The sequence below is a fragment of the Polyodon spathula genome, chromosome 19 (assembly GCF_017654505.1).
Source record: "Polyodon spathula isolate WHYD16114869_AA chromosome 19, ASM1765450v1, whole genome shotgun sequence".
NCBI classification, from domain to species: domain Eukaryota; kingdom Metazoa; phylum Chordata; class Actinopteri; order Acipenseriformes; family Polyodontidae; genus Polyodon; species Polyodon spathula.
Window position 1 is genome coordinate 3,350,737 of NC_054552.1, and position 19,222 is coordinate 3,369,958.

Consider the following 19,222-nt stretch of genomic DNA (forward strand, 5'->3'; position numbering starts at 1 on the left):
AATGACGCAGTTAAAAAAACAAACCAATAACACTGCAGTTCAGACACTTAAGCAATCAGAAGCACTTGTGTACAGAATTAACATTCAAATTTGAACTGTAGGTACTTCTTTCACACAATACTTAGAAAACGGGTACAACACTTGAGGACAGAAAGAGACTAGAAAGACATTTTTTTCTGAAAACCACTCCGCCATATTGTGATGCTATACCATTATTTTATTCGTGCAACACACTTATCCTATATTATATAATACTATAATATAAAATAGGATACGTACGTTATTTTTTATATTAATATCTACATATAGATAGATATCGTTAGGCACAAAACATTGCTTTTACAATTTACAGCAGGGTCTTAACATATGATGTGAGAACAAATGCAAACATGGTGGGAGTTAAAAAAAAAAAACATTGCCTGCTGCTTACCTTTATCCACTGATGGGGCAAATAGAAATTTAAAAATAAAGCAGTATTAGGCGTGTACAATAAACGACACATTTAAAAGCTAGTGTTTTAAGTATGAGTAATATCTGTGAAGTGATTAATAGCATCACTCAGTAGAAGGTAGAAGGTTATGGTCCTTTTTTTGCGTGAAATACAGCAGCCACTGGATCAGATCAGGGTTGCCCCATGATGCATGCAATTTGTTTGTGACTCATCATTTCTATAGCACTTTTCCTTCCATGCTAACCACATGGTAAATGCAGCAGCTGCAATATTGCACAGTGCTTGGGCTCTTTTACCAATAAAGCATGCGCTTTCTTAAATGGAATCTTGCTTACCTAGCTCCTCAAGCTCTGAGGTCATAGACTTAGACCGCATGCTCAATGCAGTTGATGGAGCCCTCTTTGGAGGTGGAGGTGCTTAAATAATAAACCAGAAACAAGGGGGTGGGGGAGAAATAGTTTTTTTTTTTTTTTTTTTTAAACCATTTTATTCTTTGCAAAACATCAATAGTAGCAACCAACTTTGTCATTTTGGAGTGTTTAGAAGAGTTTTTTGTTTTTTTTAAACGCGCATAACTTGTCTTCATTCGGTAACAAACACAGCACCTGTATTATATTGTTAACACATAAAATAACTGCCATTCGTCCTGATAGAAAGAAAAAGTTCTGTTTTTTCTTCAGTTTAATTTCACCAAATCTTTTTCATTCGTTTCAGAGATTCCAGTAGAATCATCACACACATCACATGGCAGTTTTTAAGCTATAAATACACTGGATTTGTGAACTCAGTTAATTTTCACATTTTTTCTAACATTATCACCTGCAAGCAGCTTTCTCAAAAAGCACTATGCATAGAACATGAACTTCCAGGATACTTATAGTACTTGTTACTGTTTCTATTTGAGCTTTAGCTGAAATGTTAGTGAATGTTTAATTACATTTTAAGCTCTGTGAACAATCATACTAAGACAGAGTGGAGTACAGCAGCAAGCAAACACTCCCTCAACACAGTGTCTGAAGCCAGTATAATGTTGTTAGATCCTGGTGATGCACAGAGAAGTCTTTTCTCATTTAGTTCCACCGGGACAGTGGGGAAAGTGTTGTCATAATCTTCCTTCCTTGAAACAACAAGGTCCCTCAGGCTCCATCCTACTGCAGCTGTATTGAAGTGCTGTCTACAAATGATTTTAGCATTACAGGATTTTTTCTTTCTAGCTTCAGGTGACCATCAGGTTTTGGCCAACATGCAGGTTTCATCCATTAACTTTCTGCCAGTCTTTATACCAAACTATGAGTTCCTGAGCGATGTACTCCCCCAACAATACAGATGACTGGTTGTGTTGACAAGCATGTTGAAGGAGATTGAGCAAATGCATTGAAATAGCCAAGTTTAGGTCAGCCGTTCTGCTAAGATGACTCAGCATTAAACCATGTCAAGTAAGAAGATCAACAATGTAACATCCAAACAGCAAGATCACTGTGTCAACCTGAAGGTGACTGTTGGGCTTGGCTTTCTAGATTGGCGTCCATATGAAGAAGTGTCGAGTAAAGCCAACACTCACTCACATGGCACGTTTACAGGAAAGACAGCTGTTCCTACTGTACCTATTTCAGGACATGCAAAATCCTTTCTATCCAGACATAGTAGTTCAGCGAAACAGTATATACTGTATATTATTGCATGCTTTTAAAGTACATTAGCTCTGCTATTCAAAATAAAAAGGAGCTTTTACCTTTCTTCCGAGCTGTGTCTTCTGGATCCATATTCCTGCTTACAGTCACCACCTTTATAATCAGGTGATTCCCTCCCAGCCGAATCATGTTGACCACCTGCCTGTGGCCAACTTTCACTACATTTTCGTTATTAACCTGCAATTGAAAATACAGAGTGTAAGTGCTGGAACCACCCATTCACAAGAAAATGAATGAACCATTATGCAATGTGTCAAGCGAAAAGACCTGCATGGCTATGAACATAATACATATTTTTAGAACTGATTTCTATCAACGAGAGGAAGCTATTTACAAATGCAATTCTTTTAAAATGTATTTCTTTGTTTAATACTGTGGAGGGCTTGGGTTCAAATCCACAGGCCAAGGCCGTAGACTTTGCATGCGCTTGTTTCCACTAAAATATTACAAGCTTAAGATAACACTATGTAACACAATTTTTGTTCCTGGGTAGTAAGTGTTATTTCCTAACTGCTTATGCCTCAAAAGTATAGCAAATGGCTATTATTCCCCACAAACTTTGCTTTTGTGACCAGGACAGTGATATTTCAAAATATCACTATTTCCAATGGGAAAACGGGCAAATGTGTGTCTTTTCGACCATATAAAGTCAGAAAAAAACAACATATGAATCCAAATTAACATGTATTTATACTAAAGTAATACAAAGATGACTACAAAAGATTTAGAAGTGAGTAGTTCGAGATTTACAATTATACTGTATTACAGGTATTCTAGGTCAAAATGATAGTGAAAACTGCTAACTACAACTATTGTTTCAATGTTTAACCAACACGCTTAATGAAAAGTCAGACCTGACAAAGTCTGCCTGCAAGGCACAATTACAATGCATGCTTTATAGAGAAAACACTAAATTCGTGCCACGACCTTTCAACAAGAGCCATTTTAACTGACCTACACTCGTGTTGCTGAAGCCAGAGTGAAAATATTTAGCATGTTTCACAACCAGAAACTAGTCAACCTGGGGATACGCAATTACATGTTCTCATGAGGAAAGCTTACTAGTCCCTTGTGGATTATCAGGCTTCACTTCGCGATGCTGCATATACATGCAAACTAAACTATAACCTTTTATTTTTTTACAGACATTACCTCACTATTTCTGTCTTGTACTGTTTAACATTGCTATCTCTACTGTATTATGGCTTGGAGCAAATCTGCTTTTATAATCCATTCTAAATTATTATACGTCTTCTAAAAGAAATAAGTTCACTTTTCCTAAAACTCTAAATGCCTGAACTCTTTTTATTTTTCACTCCTATAAGACAATGCATAAAAGTCTGCTGTAGCCAAGTATTTTAACAGCACTATTAAAATACATGTAGCCTTTACTCTTTTTGGTTAAACACTGTGAAACCTGGCAGAACCGTGGCAGTTGTAGCAAAACAGTTACTGAAGATACCACTCTTATCTGGATATGTGTGCCTATTGTTTCAGAGACAGTGTAGAGAGTGTTCTATAGTCATGGGTGATGCCGTCACCAACACACTTCTAAAAAGAGGATGGTTAGCTTTCATCTAGGTACTGATGTACTGTATTTAGCCACATGTTTCAAAACATACAGGTCAGGCTGTTTGAATGGGTGTAGGTTTGCTGCATAGCTGTGTATGATTTAATAAAATACCTGTATTATTTTCACTACAGGGTGAGCATTATTAATGACTTGTTTTGGATTGGGAGTTATCCAGATCATCATGACATTAAAGTTCTTGTCTGGGCTCACACATCAGCATTGGGAAACAAGCAACCTTGCTACAAAATTACCACTCCATTGCAATCATTAAGATGCTTAAACAAATTCCCATTCCACCACTCATTCTTTAATCTTCTACCCTTTTCGATCTTTTTTTCAACTGTTCAACTCTACATTTCTTATACATTTAAGAGACGTTGAAATATCTGACGGTAAAATACTTTAGTTTGTTTTTTAGGTATTACAATTCCACAATGTACTCTTTCAAGTTATTTTGACACTCAGCATATGTTGAGTATAGTTTTAATTGTCCCAGGCATTCCACTCTAACCAGCAAAGAGAACACGAGGGAATAGAATATGTGTGAGCCAACAATGAAGAGAGGGCTGGTCTAAAGTGCACAATTCAGAAGGGGAGAAGTGCAAATGGTACAGGCAAACTTGTTGTCAGAAAATCATTTAAATACCTAAAGGACTTAACTGGCACATGAAATCAGAGCTGAGGCTGGGTAGTATAAAGGAGACTAAGATACATGGGCTCCAACCAGAGCTGATGGCAACCATGCAATGCAGGATGGCTGCTTTGTACAAAAGATGGATATATTAGCTCTTCAATTGGTCTTGGCATTGACTTTAAAGTGAATTGGAATTTCGAAATGGAATGGTACAGTTATTCATGGAAACAAGACGGATTCCCCACTCTGGCACGGTACTCTAAACCAGTCTATATGACATTACCGTGAACACTCTCACTGTATGTCCCTGGGATCTTTTCAGTACGTTTCATGTATCAGTCAGCGTTTATGTGCTTGACATTTCATTAAATTAACCCTCGCTCCCATGTCCTTCATGGCCCACCTGCATCTAATAAAAAAAAAAAAAAAGGACTGCAGTCCATAGCTATCTCACTCTATTAACCATGCCTTGAAATTAGTATCGCATACACCAAGGAGAGATTATTTACTTGCACCATCCTAACAAAAGAAAAAAGCTTCTACTCTAGGTTGACTTTAGAGGTCTAATTTACACTTTTAAGAATAACACCAATGCCATATATCTATCCATTGATTATAGTGTCTTGGACCTGATGCAATTAAGGCCCCCAAGGTGTGTTAAAGAAGATGTTTTAGGACCACAAAACACAGCCAGCATTACTTGTTGACGTACTAACTCCGGTCAGGAAAATAAGATGGAATAGCCAAATACCAAATGCTTCAGAAGTAATACATAGCATGTGATTTCTATTACAGTAGAGTAATCTGCTATCATTAATAAATGTTCCGTTCTACATACTGTCTTTATTGTACAGGTTGTCACAGACACCTGAACAAAATAAAAAGTAAATTTCTGACTTGATACACTTTCTGAATTTGGATTTCCTTAAAATAAATACATAAATAAATAATGTATGTGTCTTTCAAAGAAATTCTATCAGATTCAGATATGATCACATTTTCAACCAAAAAAAGAACAGATGAGAATGAGAATGAGCTAGATTCCAGCAGAGAAATTTTATGATGCTACTTGGGATCAATACAAATACATTTATTGTCTTTTACTCAATACACTCTATCAGTATGGTCACTATAGAAGATTAGAAGATCTCATCTGGTCTACATTCTGAATTGCAAGCAACGGAGATCACCCCCCCCCCCCCCCCAACCCCCCCCCCCCCCCCCCCCCCCCCCCCCCCCCCCCCCCCCCCCCCCCCCCCCCCCCCAAAGTAAAAACCAAATGGTATGCACCATTAATTAGCTGGATAGCACTTATGTAATCAGTATAGCACAGTAAGACCAGTTGCAAGTCATATGGAAATTATGTATTTAAAAAAAAAAGAAAAGCACAGAAGGGATGGCAAAGTTGGCAGTGACTTGGCGCTGATTGGTCCTTCCTACTCAATAGACGCATTTGGACTGAAATGGTTTACTGAGGCCCAATTAGATGAAGTGAATGGCATTTATTGATGGCGATGGAATTTTAAAGGGCTTTCCACTTTCTTTAGAAATCTTCCTTTCTGTTTCTCTGATGGATGTGGGGCATGAGAAAGTCAAAGGGTTAACAGGAATGCAAATGAAAAGCCTCTGTTCTGCTCCACAGATGAGGGGGCTGCTCTGGGTTTTCCCAGGCTTCTCTACCAATGGGGTTTTGATTCAGAACTGCCTAGGTGAAAAGCCCCCACAACTAATCTATAATGGGCTCTGATTAGAGCAAATGTTGACAATTGAATTGAAACACTAACAAGCAGTTAGCTCAGTGTTGTGATTAATGTTCCCATACAGTTTGTCGGAAACTAAACACAGTAGCCTTTGTTGAAAGGCTCTTTTTATTTTGTTTCTAGAGACAGCTTGGAAATATCTCTCTTACAGTACAGTATCTATGGTTAAGTTGCCTAAGACCTGTGAAACATGACAAAAAATGTTCACAACAATTTATAAAGTCATAAAAATATCTTTTAATAGATGCTTCCAATTTTATATCTTAGGGCCACAATATAAATAATATGTATGGTGACTAAGTTTGGGTGAATAGAATTTTGAAGATGCTACCAGAGACACAAACGATCTGTAATATTTTGCACAGCATTATAAATAAACACTGCTTTACATTTTCTTTTTAGACTGACCACACTTTGATTTTCCAACTTCCTCTGTAAAACAGTGCCATTTTGTGATCGGATAACTCATCCTTTCTCTGTTTCTCATTTATTATCTTTAAACTCGGGGACTCTAGTACCAACAGCTTCCATGTGAAACTGCAACAAGTCTGCATCACAAAACACTTATAGTACAACACTATTTTCCCTAACAGGTAGGTCAAATGACAGAAACCAGCAGTAAAATACAAAGTCAATGCACCAGAGAATAAGCCAGTATCTTGCTCTCTACTGCTTGATATGTCTGACCTTAATATCTTTTTATACAACAGCTTTGAAAGGGCTACATAAAGTTTACTGATCCAGGAGAAAACTGCAAATGTACCCAAACTGTAACTTTACCTATCCCCTGCTGCTAATATGCAATGAATTACCAATTTGTTTTTAGCAATGGCTTCATAATTACATTTCTGTACACAGAATTTTATTTTGCCCTGACTGGATCTGTTTTGTTCCAGTGGATGCTGGCAGATATTTAATAAATTAAATTAGTAAAGGATGTAGAGTCAAACTGATGTCAGTTCATTCAATTACTTCTGCTCTAATCCCATCCTAGCTGGCTCAATTTTAACCAGAACATCCATAATACTTCATAACTGTTATGAAAAAATGTAACCAACTTAAAAACACAGTTATGCAGAAATTATTAGATGCACTGCAGATCAATAGGCCACCTCCACTCCTCCTGTCAACCTCATTTCACCAGCTGAACCAGAGATGGATGTTACCAAGGCCAAGCAAGGGAAGTCTCTGCTCAGACTCGTCAATCACTTGACCTGTAGAGGTTCCTGAACTGTGATAAGGAGAACTATCTGAGCCGACATTTCTCTCTAATATAGCACGACTGCAAAGTCCAATGGAGCACTGCCTGTGGCTCTGCAGCACAGAACTGCAGGATCCAAACCACACAGGCTTGGCTCTCCCTGCAATCCATGAGACAGCATTTCTGCTAAATCTGTCAAGCAACCATTTCATAAAAAGTCAAAAACCATGGTCATTTTAGTATATATTTTCTAATTATGGCAATATGTACTAGAGTCCCAGTGTTTAAAGATAATAAATGAGAAATGGAGAAAGGATGAGTTATCCGATCACAAAATGGCACTATTCTACAGAGGAAGTTGGAAAATCAAAGTGTAGTCAGTCAAAAAAATATGTAAAGCAGTGTTTATTTATAATGCTGTGCAAAATATTACAGATAGGCTTACCTGTTAATTTAATGCTGGTGAGTTTGTTTCTCTGGTAGCGTCTTTAAACTTCTATTCACTCAAACTTAGTTACCATACCTATTATTTATTTTATGGCTCTAAGATATGAAATCGGAAGTCGTAGTTCCATGGAATACTGGGATATAATCTTTATATAATCTTTCCTAATAGTATAAACTGAATAACTCTTTGAAGTGGGCAATGACATTACAATGCTTTATAATGTAATCTAAATGTGTAAACAACCATACTGTACGCAACGCATATTAGAAAACTGCAATCAATAATAACAGACTTTATTACCACACCAGAACATAAATCACTGGTATTGTCATTGTATTTGCATACACAGTCAACCTAGTAAAGACTATTGATACAATGCCTCCTAGGAATTTAGAAGACAGAGAAGTCTATATGAGGAGAGGTAGACAATTGCTAAATCCAATAAGAAGGAGAAGTTCAACAATCACGCATTATCAATAGCCGATGAGCCTTGTGGAATCTGATTTCCCCACAGTCATTTGCAAAAATTCACTGTAGTAACGTCCCCCACTTTTTTGAAAATAAATTATTTAACAAACCTGTCCTCACAAGTCTTCTATTAACAACAATTTTATTTACACTGTAAAAATAGCCTGAAAAAGAAAAAAGATTAAGTAAAGCAAAACAGAAATAGCTTAGTTTTTCATTTTTCATTTCTGTTGTAGCTGAAATGCTTCTACAAACAAACTCCAGACTCCATTGAAATTATACTATATATATATATATATATATATATATATATATATATATATATATATATAGAGAGAGAGAGAGAGAGAGAGAGAGAGAGAGAGAGAGAGAGAGAGAGAGAGAGAGAGAGAGAGAGAGAGAGAGAGAGAGTATGGGGTCATTCAGTGCAGTTGTTGTAGTTGTCTGTTGACTTTATTCACATACTATATGTCCTGTGGCACATTACTGACACTGAGATTCTGTGTCATTTTTTCTGCATTTTATAGGAGCACGGACACATTTTTAGGAATAAAAACATGTTGTACTGGCTGGCTACACTAGGGGTATTTCATATTAATATAAACTTATTTTTTTCTCCAGAAGTAGACTAATGCAGAATAGACTAATACAGAAATGATGATACACACACGCTCCCAGAAGTCTGCCCTTTTGAGCTTGACAGACTTCCATTGATTGTGCATCTATATATTCCACGAATCCAGGAAGAGGAAACGAATGATGAAGCTTTTGATGATCTGTGGCTTTTTCAGAACTGGCTCCAACAGGCTGATCACATAAATATATCAGTTCTTGCTGGATCAGCTGTGCTGTGCAACTCTGGCCTATACACTGAGATTCATACAGTTGCAGCTTTTACTGTATAGGTTACTGTACATTATATCAGCCTGTGATTATGTAACATTATGTAATAGATCCTTAGAGGAATCCCACAATCTGTTGAGGAGAAAACAAAAAAATTTAAATTAAATTAATAGCATTAGATAGCCACGATTATCTACGGAATATCAACTGGATGGTTACTGATTCACATTAAAAACAAATAGCTCACAATTCATAGCATAAAGTTAATTGTATGAGGGGCTATGAAATTTAGATATAAATTGAGTTTTTCACCATGACCACAACAACGCTGAATAGAAGCAAGGATGGAAGTGAAGCATACAATGTGTGAAGACACAATTCCCTGGTGTCCCATGACAGTCATATTAGGAACTGAAGAAGGCATTTCCTGGCTCGTCCTCTTCATTTCTGCTTCATTGTTTAACTAAAGAGAGATCTGTAGAACTCTGGAATAATTTAAATACCCCCTTGTTGCAATCATTATAAACATTCTTATCACAATTGCAGCAAGGTTATGTCTTGGGAATTCTTATAGAACCAGTCCTGCTGATTTCAAATTAAATCAGTTTTTTGGGGCTAGTGACCTAAGGCTTCTTTTATGTAACTGTCAACAATGAATGCAACAATGAATGACAAGCTAACTTTTTAACATTATCCACTGTCCTACTTGTGGGTTAGCTATCAGTCAGAGAGAGTACAGCTGTGAACCTTCTAAATGAAAGTACTTTGAAAATGGTCAAAAATTAAATAGGGCTGCATAAGAGACCATCCTGCCCATGAGTTCCAATACAGTACAAGAGTCTGTAAAGCAGGGGTCTGATCCTGGTCTGGAATTGAAAATGCCAAGTCCAGACTGTGTTCCTTTAATTGTGAAAACGATGTTTTGAAATACATAGCACACATGCACCATCTAACCCGATCTATTGCTCCAGCCCCACACTGACGTACTTTTATGTTAGTGATGTGCTTACATTTACATTTAGTTATACAATCTACAACTATTGTAGATATCTTCTAACAACCACAGCTTTAGTAATGAACCCTGCAATTAAGGGCACAATGACTTTAAGAACTTTACAGTTTTCAACCCAGTTACTCCTGCTGTAGGTATCCATCATATTCCCTTGTACCACCTTGAGTTCCAATGAAACTGTTATGTAATCTGCAACAAATATATGATCTCTGTAGTGTTGGAGCATCAGGCAGATGTTATTTGTGTATCATATACATGACTGCTCATGCCAGGGTATTGTTTAAAGAAATGAACAGAAAGGTAAATAACTAGAGCTCTCTTCCTAATAAGCTTCTTAAGAATTTGCACAGTATTGGGTTTTATCGCTGCAGTGTCCTTAATTTCACACAGTGGTATTGATTAAACACTCTGCACACCGGAGCTCTTATCTTAAAATGCATGGTAATCAATCAATGCTGACCTGAGTGTAAATCCGAAGAGTTTGACTATGTAAGCTTTCCACAGGAGCTTTGCCCCTTGTGGTCAAACTCATCTACTTCATAACTGGGTTTTAAATTGCTTCCATTACTAGCTGATACCAGACAACACAAAATAAATCTCATCCAAACTAAAACTAAAGGAGAGAATTTTAGAATTGACTGATTAGGCCTAGCATGAGAACAGATGAATAAACAACAACTGGGATGTTGTTTAGTTGGAACAGATCTTGTTTGTTAATAAGTAGTGCTGCATGTAGTGTGAAGTACAGTGTACTGTAGCACAGACCACTTTAGGGAGTGTTGCAGGCACTGTCTCACCTGTAATTTAATCAAAGACTGCAAGTGACAGAGGTTTGGAACCTCAACCTTAACCTGCACACCAAGTATCTATGCATCTACAGGGCTGTTTTTTAATGGGTCACACGGGTTCCGGAACGTTCGTAATTTTCACCATATTTATGGGTTCTAAAGTAATTTCCATAGGTATGTATATATTCCTCTGGAACAAAAGAAGAAACAATCCAAGAAGGGACGTAGTACTAGTGAGCGGCATTTCTCAGATTATTGGATGAAAACATAAAAAAGGGGCAAGCTGTTTTTTTTTGTTTTTTTTTAAGCATGCTTTTACATGCAGTGCTAGTGCCACAGTACAATATCCATGTATTGATTACAACAGTAGTTAATATCCAGATTGTGTTGCTATACAGAACTGATTGGTGGTTGGTGTGTTCGCAGTGGAGAAAGGGAGCTAGAGAAGGAAAGGAAAGTTGAAAATATAAAACAACAATTGCTACTCATGCTGGAAGGAGCAGCATGATACTTGTTTGGGGTTTGTGCACTGTTTGTTGTATTTTCAGTGCTGGTATCTGTCTGTCTATTTTGACCAATGTGTCATTTACTTTCACAAGGGTTTCGTTTTTTATTCAACCTTTGTATTTATTATTAAAAACGAGCAACAGCGCATCATACCTCTCAGTACTGCCTGTTGTGTCAATAATTTCCTACTCTGAAATCACCAACCAGCCTACCCATTGCATACCTTTTAAAACAAATTTTTCAAGCCACTAACATTACTTTTAAACATCAGACTGTATCAGTTTTATATAACAATAGCCTGTACAATCTAAAGGCTATATTGTGATTTATGTTTTATAGATAATGTATTCTTAGTATTCTTATTATTTGCATTATTCTTTTTCTAATTTCAAATGTCTGACTTCCTAAAGAAGTCAGTGTTTCCTGTGTCCTGTGTTTCAACATCACAGTAGCAACTCAAAGTAATCTACAGTAAATACGTCGGACTGATCCGTGTGGTGCACTAGATTGCCTCGCCCTGCTGAACCCAACATCTGCATTTGAGCATACAAGCCAAGCTCTGTCAGTGCACAGTATTCTTAAAAAACGATCAATTAGTGTGACATGTTTACCTGATGGGCAGCTTCAAAAGAGTAGACCATTTAATTTACCAGCTGATGAATTATGTATAGAAACACAATATTAATCTATTATCCTTACGTCACATTTTGTAAACTAGTAATGTATGTTCTTCAATTGCCACTTGGGTCTCCAGCTTTGTTACAGTATGTGCAGGATGAAATAATTACTGTATGTTTGGGAATACACGTTGAAGAGGGTTTTACCATGAGTTGTGGTAGCAGAATGCCAGGCAAATGAATCAAACTCTGTGGGCTTACAGTATAATATATTTGCTCCAGCATGGAGGTTGCTACACTTTTTTCTAAATGGAATAAAAGCTACTAGAGACAAACAGCTTAGGGTGTTTGAAATGTTTTTTCACTTACATATGAGATATTGTTTACTAGTTTTGTATTGCTAAAAAAAATAAGTCTACATAAAAAAAAAAAGTGGAACAAACTTAAGCAAAGGCTTAGCAAACCTACCCCCTTGTTTTGCACTGATCTCTCGAGTCTCCCACATGAAAGACTCCCATCGTAACAATTTAAAAATCCACTGTTTGTGTAAATAATAATTGTGTGCTTGGTCCAATGTTTGCTTTTGTTATTTAAACAAACAATAAAGGAATTCTCAAAAGAGCCAGTACAGCTCTTTCCAGAACGAGAAAACAACGGCCTATGTTTCACACACACCTAACCTACCTAACCACAAATGGTCAGAAGTGAAAGAAGCAGAAGTGCTGTACATCCTGCAGCCTGCAATATGGTGTGCTGGAGTCTTAACAGCAATCAAGATAAGAAGCCACTTGAAGCTGCAGGTCAGAAAATACCAGAATATCAGTCTGCTTCTAGTGGACTAATTAAATATGTGATGGACAGTTATTAATGTTCAGGTTTCTTTTGAAACTTCACTTTATTAATATTGAACCCAACCAGTCTGTTGTCTGTGCCATCTGAATCTAAAGTGATACCTCCATTGCACTGTATCTTATCCTTTATTCAAAGGAGATTTACTGTGTGGAAGCACTTAAATATGGCTCTATCAAATTAAATAAGGTTCTCAGATGAAGAGTCATCTCTATTCTTGAGAGCGCAGAGGGCAGCCGAGTCTAATACTTCTGGTTTCAATCAATTATCCTGCTTGCTGAAGCTGATAGTACCACACTCACTCACTAGAGGAAACCCAGTCGAAGGTAAAACAACTGTAAGAATCAACTTTTGGAAAAGGTACAGCAATGCTTACAAAAAAAAAAGATGCTCAGGTCAAAATGTGTAGAGCTCATATACAAAACAAAACAAACATACTGCAGCATTTGATTGAGAAGATTGGCTGTCTCGCGGAGCTGATATCTGTCACTCTCGATTTTAAAATGTGTGTATTTAAAGATGTTTCTGATAGGCTATGTGCTTTACTTTGACACATATGATCTTTCATGGCAATTTGTTGGTTCTTTGCTGAGTGATAGCTTATAACATACAACAGTAGGAGCCATTGATAAAATGGTACCACAAATACCTACACATGGTAAACCATTACAGTGCTACTGTGAAATATTGATTTCAGATCTATACAATACATTTGTATCCTAATGGTTTTCAAACTTTTTCATAAGGGTAGTGAATGTTTGCTGCTGTGTTACTAACTAATTTAGGAGTAAAGGGTACACTGTATAGCAATTGAGTCCTAGCACAGCTGTATATAAAGAGGCATGGACCGCTCACTCGAGGTTGGTGTGTTAACAGGCGAGAAAAGTGTATCATGCTGAAGTCTATTTTAAATACTGTTTATCCCATTGGAATATATTGCATGTGCGCATTTTATCTATGGCTGCCGACTACAATATTATAAACATGGATCATTGTTCTTGATCAGTGTCTATATATGTAGTGCTTCAGGGGCGGGTGCTTTTGTTCTGTACCTGGTAACCTAATAATTTTACATTTATTTATTACTTTTCCCCTCCACCCCCTGTTTGCACATGTTTAGATTTAATCATCCAACTCAATAGTATGCTTTTAAAGCTGTAGCATCTGTCCTGCTTTTATCACTGTGCAGAGAGCATGTGCTGCTGGTTGCTAGGTGACCGTTGCTCTGTGTTAAGCAGAGGTAAAAGTCACCACATGCATTGTTGTTTTAATAGGTGCTCAGGTTGGCATTTTTGCTGGACAAACACGTTTTTATTTCCCTTGGAAGAAGTGCCTTTTAAGTGGCCTTCCTTGGTTTTATTCTCTTTCATAAAAATATAAAATAAAAATAAAACAAGTTGGGTTTGTTGAGACAAAAAAGAACATTAATATTTGTTGAGTGCCTTGTTTTCATAATGTGTACATTCAAGGGAATATTGGAAAGACTCACCCAATCACGGAAAAAATCACTATGCTGATCTTTCTCAGTCCTTTTCTTATGACTTTCCAAGGAGCCGTGATTCATTTTTAAATTTAATGCATTGTTTTTTCTTCATAGTATGTGCAACTTGATCTTTATTTTATATGAAGCTTCAACCCTTCAAGCTTAATAAAGAAAAAAAAGGAAGGCCATCCTCAGGTTTTTATTTTTGTACATTCACATGTACTGTTTTCAAATGAAACCATTTGTATCTACTTCCATTACAGTCACACTGATAACACACTATTTGGAGGATGTTTGGCAGTGATCAAGGGACACAGGCATACTAAACAAACAAACATTGAAGACACATAACTTTACTGTACTGTAACTTTACAGTAAAAATTACTGTACTGCTACTTGAACTACACAACAGCCGTACATTCCCCTGAGCTTATGAACAGGCATCAGCGACAGTACGAGTACTTTTTAATTATCAGTCTTCCAGAACTGTCACAAACCAATGCAGTGACACAATTGATAATGTTGCTGGTGTTCTCACAAATGGTTCTTCGTGATATTCTTTCTCTCCTTATTCCTTGAGAATTTCCTACAAAGACTTATAAATTCCCTATAAAGACTTCCAGTCCCTCCATCTTTGCAACTATGCTGAAACCAAGTCATATTCTTTTCATGAATTATCAATGTGATGCTGCTGCTCTCAACCTGCCTCTTCAACAAGTTTTTACAGTAACAGAAATGTGCATACTTAAGTTGTTAGTGCTAGTACATTCAGAACAGTATTTATAGTGTACCGGTGATGCAGTAATCAGGAAAGATGCATTCAACTCTGATTGTGTTATGGGCTCAGCTTTGGGAAAGTTCTTGCACTATATAGGTGGGTGATTCAATTTAAATCCGGGTCCACACCTGAGCAATCAGAAATCGTGCAACTCAGTTGCAAGCAATTTTTTTTTGGTTGTGACAACTGAGTTGAAATTTTTTTTTTATTTTTTTTTTTTCTGTCCCATGTCTACAAGTTTAGGATTTAATTTATTTTATTAAATTTTGGACAACTGAGGTGTGACTTTTTTTGGTCAAGTCATAATGTGTCCAGTAATTAACGAGGAAGAGTTGGCTGTTATTTTTTCAACTGTATTTTAAATGCCATATTCCCTAAAGAAAAAACAAAGCCACCCACGTAAAAGCTTTTTTTTTAAATTAGCACTTCTTTATGACAGGATATGTAAGCAATGCAGTCAGCATTGTAAGAACCAATCAGAGTTCGCGAATTGCTACGTGATCGCCTGTGTCTACAGAAGTCTCTCAGACGGTTGCTTGGAAAGTCGACCATGGCTCTACTTCAAGCAACTGGTTCGCATGAAACTAAATTGTGCAGCTGATCGCTCAGGTGTGGACCCAGCGTAAGGTGCATTAATGTCAGCTGCCCTGGGGACAGCACTTGGAGATATCTTGTATTCAAATCTCCCCTCTATACCTACACACTAATAATAATCCTTCTTCCTAAAAGCAGACACAGAACTTAAAATAAGACACTGCTTTAAATAAATTAAATACATAGACTGCTTCTATTATGATCTAAAATACAAAAATCTCAAAACAGCTTAAAAAAATTATATATATATATATATATATATATATATGCAAGGATAAAATATTGATGTGCTGTTATTGGCTAATATGCAAATCCAGTCCAGTGAGACAGTGCTGGAATGCAGCAACAGATAGAAGCTGCAGAAGATGGAGGAAGAACAGAAAAGAGCAGAGGCAGTGAACGGGCAATAAAAGGTAAGGGAGCTGCTTGATAAAATGGAAGGGTTTTGTGGACAGAATACCTTCCCACACAGGACAAGCGGGAGCTGGGGAAAAACTACACAAATCTGTCTAATCCTGTTTATTTTTGTTCTGTTTACACTTCCGTCTCACAGTGCTCTCACTCATTTGTAGCAGAGTAATATAATAACGACTGCAGTATATTTTTGGTGGTGTTTCATGAGCACTACAGTACAAGAACAAAACTGGCACGCTAACCGCAGACACATATGTACATCATACAGTGTTGACAATAACGGTGTTAACAATGTATGAGAATAATATTCATGAGCATACTATATAGCAACCGGTTGAATATACGATATAAAACTATTCGTATGATCATATATCATAGATATATATATTGAATATAAACATTTATACTATATAGCAATATATATATATATATTATATAATAATAAGAATATATATCCCTTGAAAACAGTAAACATTTACATATAGATAAACCTAACAAAATACTTTATTACATTACCGCGGAGGAAGAAAACAGTAAACAGTTACATAACAGATCAAACCTAACAAAAATGTGTATTACAGTACCGCGGAGGGAAGACGGCAACAGTTTAAAGGTTCAATGAAAAAAAAAGGCCAGGCTCACATGTGGTGACTAGGAAGATCATTAGCTTTGTCAGTTTTGGGATTAGTAAGGTTCTGACCGCAGTCACTTACTTGGAAGGGGAGGAGGAACATTATCCTCTATTAGGAAACAGCTGCATGAAACTTGAGATGTGTGTGTGTGTGTGTGTGTGTGTGTGTGTGTGTGTGTGTGTGTGTGTGTGTGTGTGTGTGTGTGTGTGTGTGGGTGTTGTGGCTGAAAAGTACAGTTTCTCCCATAATTGTGTGTGTGTGTGTGTTGTGTGTGTGTGTGTGTGTGTTGTGGCTTGAAAAAAGTACAGTTTCCATAATTGATAGTCTCCTGGGAAGGCAGAGTGGATTTAGCTCTCAAGAAAAAAGAAAAGAACACCAAATGTACTATTCTCACAACACTGTATTCATTTACCATCTTCTACTGCAGAAAATGGGTCAGTTCTGAGATTCGGCCCAAGCGGTAAATCAATTTGGGTTTAAATTTCTTTTTTTGCTTTGTCACAGTGAAAAGCGTTTCTGGGGAGGCTGAAAGGTACAGTATAGAAACAGCAGATTGAGCTGGGATGCTGAGGTGCTCCGGTCCATGCTGTGCTCAAGCTGTCACGCAGGGAAGGGAAGCACATGGATCATGCTGACTGTGGAAGAGATGTGATGAGATTATCTGGCCGCATATAAAAGCAATTAGGGAAATACAGGCAAAGGAAGAGAAATAAATCAGTTGCATTGTAAGAAATGACCCCTACAATAAAGAAGTCAATTTGGAGCCAGAGTTTATTAATATTGTGTTATTATGACTTTCTGTTCATGCAGTCTGGCACTTTAATGTAACTGAAGTAATAATGCAGCCAGTTGGTTGATGCTGCTTCGTATACAAATCACACATTTACATTTTCTTTTAGGCTTATCTCTGCAACTTATTAATGTCCCATAGGTATACAATATACTAGACAAGGACACCACAACTTGACTGTGCAAACCAGATACAGCCATTCTTGTTTTTACATATTCAACATAGTTAGACCACAGGTAATAATAACAAATAGCAGCAATACAAAACAAACAAACAAACAAAAAATCAGTGCATATAATAGACTATCCAGCTGCTTTAGTTTAATCATTCCTTTTTCTGTGCTCTGGACACAATAGTATAATTTACAAATATATTTCCAAACTAATCAAGTACAAAATGCATAGTTTGAACTATAGCTCTGATTTATGTAGCCTGTCAAATCAGTTACAGCTTTTCATCTGACTACATAATGCACAGCAACACCACTGCCATCCATACCCATTCTCTCACTCACTAAGTGTTATGCAGTGGTTCAACAACGCATCAGTCCTGGAGTACTAATCCATTTGAATCTGATCTCTGACACAAAATGCATTGTGTCTTAAATTTTAACACGTTAAACATTTGTTAAATATTTAAAGTCTTGTCCCATGATGGTTAGGGACATTAAACAAGCTAAATGTGTAATCTAGAAATGCAATCTGAAATTTAGGTCAAGTAGATATTGTATCTGTTTGTTTTAATTCATGGGCCACAGATCACAGATGAATATATATTTGTTAAATATGTAATGCCATTTATTAGGTGTGTGACATAGTTTTCAGTCAGTTTTGCTTTTTAACTGTGTGTGTAAAGAACAGCTTATTCCTAATCCTCAATCTTTATAGGATGATTCTAAATTAATCCACCAATGCTGCCATGCACCTTTAGTATCTATAATGTACACATACTTCTTGGTTAAATCAGAAAAAAAAAACATATGGCAAACAATCCCTTCTGTTTAGAAACTGAATCAAACCTTGCATAGTATTAAAATCAGATATATTCTTGTTCACCAGCCTGCAGTTCCCAATTGAGGGAAAAAAATAGCACAACAATTAATGAAAGTCAGTGTCACCCCCCCCCCAAAAGAAAACAGTCACAAAGTAAAGATCACTTAAAGGAGTATAAATCAATGCAATTGATTAAATAATTCAACAAATGCTCCTTCTATTTTAGAAGGATTTGTCTAAAAAACATTATGGCTAGTTGAAAATGTAGTTCAGCATCATAATGGCACTTTGGAAATGGTGTGATATGCACCATTATTAAAGCCACTTTGAACTAATCCAAGAATACCAAACCATGTCAATTCACAGCATTTCAGAAACTTTCATAGTGGACCACCATCACAAAGTGCTTTACAAGATACGAGACTAGGGTGTGTGAACTATGCATCAGCTGCAGAGCCACTAACAACAACATCTCACTCGAAAGACAGAGCACAATCAATGGTTGAGCTGGGATTTTAACCAGGGATCTCCTGGTTATAAGCCTGTTTCTTTAACCACTGGACCACACAGCCTCCTAACAGTTCTTAATGAAACGATAAAAGAGCGACCACACTCTCTAATTCCAACAGACTAAATAATATAGTTTTAAATATTAAAACTAAAAACAAATGGTTTTGGAAATGCAGTATAGGGTTTT

At 36.8% G+C, this 19,222-nt stretch overlaps 1 protein-coding gene across 1 annotated transcript in view; it reads right to left on the minus strand.

The window, feature by feature from the left end:
* The window catches only part of LOC121295037 (SH3 and multiple ankyrin repeat domains protein 2-like), a 116,482-nt gene that overhangs the window by 20,502 nt on the left and 76,758 nt on the right, over positions 1-19,222 (minus strand). Inside the window, exons 17-19 of the mRNA XM_041219324.1 lie at positions 2,184-2,319; positions 787-867; positions 431-439 (exon numbers count right to left, since the gene is read on the minus strand). Coding sequence (XP_041075258.1) covers positions 431-439; positions 787-867; positions 2,184-2,319 — 226 coding nt within the window. The remainder of the gene's footprint in view (positions 1-430; positions 440-786; positions 868-2,183; positions 2,320-19,222) is intronic.